The sequence below is a fragment of the Nycticebus coucang genome, chromosome 18 (genome assembly GCF_027406575.1).
Source record: "Nycticebus coucang isolate mNycCou1 chromosome 18, mNycCou1.pri, whole genome shotgun sequence".
Classification (NCBI taxonomy): Eukaryota; Metazoa; Chordata; class Mammalia; order Primates; family Lorisidae; genus Nycticebus; species Nycticebus coucang.
The window spans coordinates 57,281,194-57,287,213 of NC_069797.1; the positions used below are offsets into that span (position 1 = coordinate 57,281,194).

A 6,020-nucleotide genomic window follows, 5' to 3' on the forward strand; every position below is an offset into this window, starting at 1 on the left:
TCACTCCTTTCTTATCTCAAAGAACAAATGGGTCCACACTGAAGTTTGAGTTGCAATGGGAAAGCTTTATTAGAAATTTGGGATCAGGCAGGGTGTGAGATCACCCCAAGCCTTAGAAATCAAGGGAGGTCTTCCTAACACTGAAGCCATCAAAGCCCAGCACAGTAGGGAGCCAGTAGACAACCAGAGGCACACACTCCAAGTCAGTCCAGTCCCAAATGGGCACCAGGGCTCATTGACAGCTATTCCTGATGTCAGGATGCAATAAACAGGCTTCATCTGGGGTCTGCCATCTGGGGGAAGCTCAGCTGGGGCTGGGCAGGGAAAGTTCACAGAGGCTCTAGTATCGCATGTGGTAACCTGTGGAGAGATGGAAGAGAAGTGAGTGTGAAAAGAGAGGACTGCGAGAAGTTGGGAGAAAAATGGTGAAACTGGGAACAAGGACACCGGAGCCCAAAATGCTAGAGAATCCTGAGGTGGAAAGACTTAGGGGTCACCCAACCTCTTGTCCCCATCTGTTTCCTGAATCTCCTGCAGTAGCCCTGACAGACAACCTCCCATGAGGCAGCCCTCTGCAGTCAGCAGCTTCATTAGTACATTTTTTGCACACTGAGGCAAAGATGGCCCCAACTTCACCTCTAGAAGCACATTCGTGGCCCTGCAGTGTCACTGGACACACAAAATCATACCAGACACCCTACAGAAGGGTGGCCCCCAGGCACCTCAAACCTCCTCTGAGCTAAACATTCCCTGTCATGTGATCTAGCCTTTTACCATCATTTCATATTAAGTTTTTATTTTATAAAAGAACATAAAGGAATTTTCCCTGACCTAGGGACTGCTTCACTGTGTGACTCTTTTCTTTCATGTAGATTATCATGTTCATTGTGTACTTCTTTTGGCAGCTGCATTGTGTAATATTTGTGCAAGCCAATCACTGACTAAAACTCTTGAACTTCTTTTCTACCAACACTGTTGCTAATCCTGGTCTCCCATCCTCATGATGTTTGAATGCAATGGCTAGGGAGCCCCACTGAGCTGAGTCCCTCATCTATGAATTATATAACCCTGTGTAAATTACTTATTTTCTCTGAGCCTCGTCTTTTTAAAAATAGGGATAATAATAAAACTTGCCTTAAAAGCATGATAGGAAATATATAAGCTAATGCACAATTATCAACCCATTTCTTAAACTATTGAGAATTGGCCATGTGTATATTTGGTTGTAGCCTCAACCAAGTCTCTGTCAAAAATAATGATCAATTAAGAACCAAGGGCAGGTCTATGGAACCTCATTAGAGACCTCTCTAAAATCTAGTTCTGTCCAGAACATGTATTATCCAGAGAGGTTCAATGATACTGAAAAGAAGACATGATACTTTGCCTCTTCCTCTACCCCACAACCTGGAGTTGTATCTCTCCCTACCCCACAACCAAGAATTGTCTTGTTCCTTACCTTTTGTGTCATCATAGTCACCAGGTCTTGAGGAAGAGGACGATCTTCCACCACTTCCACCTTTGGCTGCACCTCCTCCTCCATAGCTGCCTCCACTTTCACCTCCAGAACCACTTCCTCCACCATAGCTGCCTCCACTTCCACCTTTGGCTGAACCTCCTCCTCCATAGCTGCCTCCACTTTCACCTCCAGAACCACTTCCTCCACCATAGCTACCTCCACTTCCTCCTCCAGAACCACTTCCTCCACCATAGCTACCTCCACTTCCTCCTCCAGAACCACTTCCTCCACCATGGCTTCCTCCACTTCCTCCTCCAGAGATTCCTCCACCATAGCTTCCTCCACTTCCTCCTCCAGAGCTACTTCCTCCACCATAACCACCACCACTTCCTCCTCCAGAGCTACTTCCTCCACCATAACCACCACCACTTCCTCCTCCAGAACTACTTCCTCCACCATAGCTGCCTCCTCCAGAACCACTTCCTCTTCCAGAACTGCCTCCACTTCCACCTCGAGATCCACTTCCACCTCGAGATCCACTTCCTCCTCGACTTCCTTGGCCACCTCCAAGGCCAATTTGTTTAGCTCCAGAAGATTCACTGAAAAAGAAAGAAATAAAAAAGAGATTAGAATGTATGGCCCTCACATATATATGCAAAGAATATACTAAGATGGCCCTGGAAAGACTCAAGACCCAAACATGAATCTTTCTGTTTTCCTTTCCGGAGGGCAGAAGACAGAAGCTGAGCTGATACTACAGTTGGGAGGAGAGAGCCTCCATCTGGGACTGTGAAGCCTTCCCCTTCCATGGAGCAGGGAAGCAGCCCCTTCTCACATTGTCATCATCCTCCATCCCCAAAGCCCAAATGCCCTGAGGTCACACACACACACAGGATGAAGAAGTCCCCAACCCATCAGACCCTTGTGTACAAGAGCTTCCCCAGCTGCCTCTATTCAGGGAACCAATGTCATAGCAGAGGTCTAGGCACTCCTGAGGGTTCAACAGAATCCTGGGACACCTACAAGTCTTCCTGGCCACCCTCAAGGAGGCTGCGGTAGGTCTTAATTTCTTGCTCCAGCCGCGTCTTGACGCTGAGCAGAAGGCTGTATTCCTGATTCTGGCACTCAATCTCTTGCCGAGTAGCAGTGATCTGGTTCTCCAGATCACTGATCTGATGCTGGATTTGCTGAAGCTGGGCACAGTAGCGGTTCTTCGTTTCTTCCAAGGAATGCTCCAGGGCTGCTTTCTGTGGGGCAGGAGGACGCTTTAAGAGGGATGCCATAGCTCCTCTCCTTCCCACTCCTGGAGATCGTGTAAAGCCTCCTGCGTCCCACCCTGGCAGAGGGTCTAGAGCAGGGATACTAACCTTGCTGAGCTGAGACTGCAGTTCGATCTCCAACTCCTGCATACCATGCCGAAGCTGAGTCACCTCCTTGGTGTTGGACTCCATCTCCTGGCCACTACTTGTCACTTCCTGCTCAATCTGGGTAATCTGCAATACCCAAAGGCTCAGTAAGGACCAGGGTGGGCCAAGAGCTTCAGTGGGCAAGGTTCTGCCCTACTCACCAGGATCTTCACCTTCAGGGTCAAGGCTGAGCCAAAACCAAGGATAAGTTGTTCTGAGTTCTGGATCTCTCTAGCCATGTGGGATTCTCCAGTTCTCTCAACATGACATTGCCCCTCAGCAAGGTTTTAAAGCCCTTCACACTTTGTTCCCAAATCACCTTTCTATATTTTTTCAAACTGTTCCCCACCTTCCAAGTACAGTGCATACACACACTACAGAGCATGCCTTTATGTGCGAGGCTCTATGAGAGGCTCTGGAGACCCGAGGAGGAAGGGTGGTATTGGAGGCACACTGTATCCCTCTCCTGGGGTCCTATCTTACGTAGCATTATAGTAAGCTGTTCAGGCTCTGATTTTGCTCTCACACAGCTGACAAACTGTGAGCCCTCAAGGGCAGCAATTTTATTGGGCTCATCTCTGAGACATCAGCACTTCACACAAAACCCAACACTCAGAAGCTACTCCACAATTATGTCTGTGTGCAGTGAAGGAAGATGAATGAATAACATCCATCAGAAGACAGATCAGTGACAGCTGCATGAAAACAAAGTAGTAGGGGATGAAGGGATGGAAGAGAGGGATGGGGTAGAGGAGTAGAGAGCTGCAGGGATGAAGAGACAGCTGACACTCTGCTCACCTGAGTCTCATACTGTTGCTCGATATCCTTTCGGTTCTTAGCAATGAGCTGTTCGTAGTCCTGGCGCATGTCATTGAGGATCTTGGTGAGATCTTTGCCAGGAGCAACATTTATCTCCACATTCACATCCCCATCATTCTGCCCAGTCAGCTGGCTCATTTCCTGGCAGGGAGGAAGGGAATGTGTGGTCAGGTCAGGGGTGAGATCCTCTTCACCATCTTTCAGCTTTCTTCCTCTGGTGCTCCCAGAGTACAGTTGTGAAATCAAAGCTGAACCACCACCATAGGCAGTGCTAAGGAGGAGCTGCAGGTGTCCTCCTTGGGAGCGGGGGAGAGAATGTCTCCCAGGCAATGCCCCATAGGGCCTCTGCTCTCCTGTCCCTCCCTTTCCCCAGTAAGCTGTGGTGGCCAACATCCCACCTCCTGATGATTCTTCCTGAGGGACTGTAGCTCCTCCTGCAGGGTCTCATACTGCATCTCCAAGTCAGACTTCTCCATGGTCAGGTTGTCCAGCACCTGCCGCAGGCCGTTGATGTCGGCTTCCACCCCTTGCCGCAGGTTTTGCTCCATCTCAAACCTGCAGACCAGGCAGGGGTAGAGAATGATCGAAAGGGCACAAGGTCCTCCAGGGGCCTCCAGAGCATGGGGGATGAGGTAAGTATTGATGAAAGGAGAGGAGGAAAGGAGCAGGACTCACTTTAGCCTGAAGTCATCCAGCGTCATGCGAGTGTTGTCAATGTCCAGGAGAGTTTTGTTGTTGCCCACGGTCAAGTCCACAATCTGAAAAAGAGAAAGCAGCGTGGAATCATGCTCCCTTGCTGTGCCCCACTGCTGGGAGGGCAAAAGGCCAGGCAAAGCCATCAGAGGTTGAGGGTCCCACCAGGGAATATGCTCAAAAAGCAGAAGGAGCTTCCAGCAGCTGATGAATGGCCCAGACCCCTCCCAGCTTTCAGCAAGGATGTTCAGTGTGGCCATCATCCATCTGTTCAACAAATATTTGAAGATCTACTGCAAAGGCCACTGTGGGGCTCGGAGATCAAGGACATACTGTTCCTCAGGGAGCCCCCCGCACCCCCATTGACTACAAAGTCCATGGTATCCTAAAAGAGTTCAGGAAAGGGGAGGTGGGTTATGGTTATGAGAGATCGAGACTTCAGGAAAGAGATGGCATCTGAATTGGGCCCTGAAGATTGAACACAAATAGATGGAAGAGGCTTGGGTAGAAGAAATAACACACCCACAAGCAGCCACGTGACAGCACGGGGAAAGGGTGAGAGCAGCAAGGAGCCAGACGGCCACAGTCCCACCCCAGCCCTGGGCCTTCAGGAACCAAACAGAGGTTTGTTTCTGATGCAAGTTTAAAGTTTCCCTGGATGTTGTTTAAGCTTAGAGTCTACCATTTTACCTTTGGGAAGACAAGGAATGTAAGAGAGAAAAGAGAGCTAGAGACAGAGAAAGAAGAAGATTGGCGTTTCCTGCGCCTACCTGTTTCTGGAGATCATCGATAGTGTCATAGTAAGGAGAGTAGTCCTTCCGGTGTGCAGAGGGCCCCTTGTTTTGATACCACTCTTGAATCTTACCCTCCAGGTTACGGTTAGCATCCTCTAGAGCCTGCACATTATCCAAGTAGGAGGCCAGACGGGAATTGAGCTCCTGCATGGTGGCCTTCTCATTTGTGGTCAGAATACCACCATCACTGCCACCATAGCCACCCCCAGACCCGCCATAGCTACCTCCAAAGCCCCCAGACCCACCACCAAAGCCACCTCCAGAACCACCGCCGAAGCCACCCCCAAAGCCTCCAGACCCACCAAAGCATCCACCAGAAGCAAAACCTCTGGAACCACCCCCTAAGCTGTAGCTACTAGAACTAAACCCACCCCCGGATCCTCCACCATAGCTGGAGCCAAAACTGCTGCCACCTCCCCTCCCACAGACACGAGAGCTCCCCCCGCCATAGCCACTGGAAGAGCTGAATCGGCCCCCTCCTCCACCACCGCCCGAGGAGCTGAAACGGCTGCAGGAAGACTTGCTGCTGCCGCCGCCCCCGCCGCCACCGAGGCTGCTGCGGCTGTAGTAGGATGAGGACTGTCTGTAACTCATGGCCCTGCGCTCGGCTCGTGGGATGCAAAGCAGTTGGAGGAGTGCTGCTGACTCCCGAGTGCAAGGTACACAGCTGTTCCCGGGGCTGCCTACTTATACCCCCGGCTGATGGTGGCACGCCTGGGTGTGACCCCCCTCTGTGCCAGCCTCCCCCCACAGACCTGAAGGAGGTCTGGGATGGGGAGGCAGCAGTCACCACCCGAGGCTCAGCGTCCTTTGGTGACTGCCCAGGGGCAGCCCAGCCTCTCTCCATTGTGT

General features: G+C 50.9%; 1 protein-coding gene across 1 annotated transcript; it reads right to left on the minus strand.

The window, feature by feature from the left end:
* Positions 1–202: 202 nt before the first annotated feature.
* Positions 203–5,792, minus strand: KRT9 (keratin 9). The gene is made up of 8 exons (XM_053569747.1): positions 5,145–5,792; positions 4,357–4,439; positions 4,080–4,236; positions 3,661–3,822; positions 2,824–2,949; positions 2,480–2,703; positions 1,457–2,055; positions 203–360 (listed from the first exon to the last, which is right to left on the minus strand). The coding sequence occupies exons 1-8, from the start codon at positions 5,760–5,762 to the stop codon at positions 341–343; spliced, it is 1,989 nt and encodes a 662-aa protein (XP_053425722.1). The 5' UTR covers positions 5,763–5,792; the 3' UTR covers positions 203–340.
* Positions 5,793–6,020: the final 228 nt, after the last annotated feature.

Bases quoted from the DNA above. Each gene is read 5' to 3' on its own strand.
- KRT9 (XM_053569747.1), bottom strand. From the start codon at position 5,762: ATGAGTTACAGACAGTCCTCATCCTACTACAGCCGCAGCAGCCTCGGT. The intron at 4,440-5,144 runs GTAGGCGCAGGA...TCTCTTTTTCAG, and splicing joins TCGATGATCTCCAGAAACAG to ATTGTGGACTTGACCGTGGG. The intron at 2,950-3,660 runs GTGAGCAGAGTG...TGGGTATTGCAG, and splicing joins AGCAACAGTATGAGACTCAG to ATTACCCAGATTGAGCAGGA.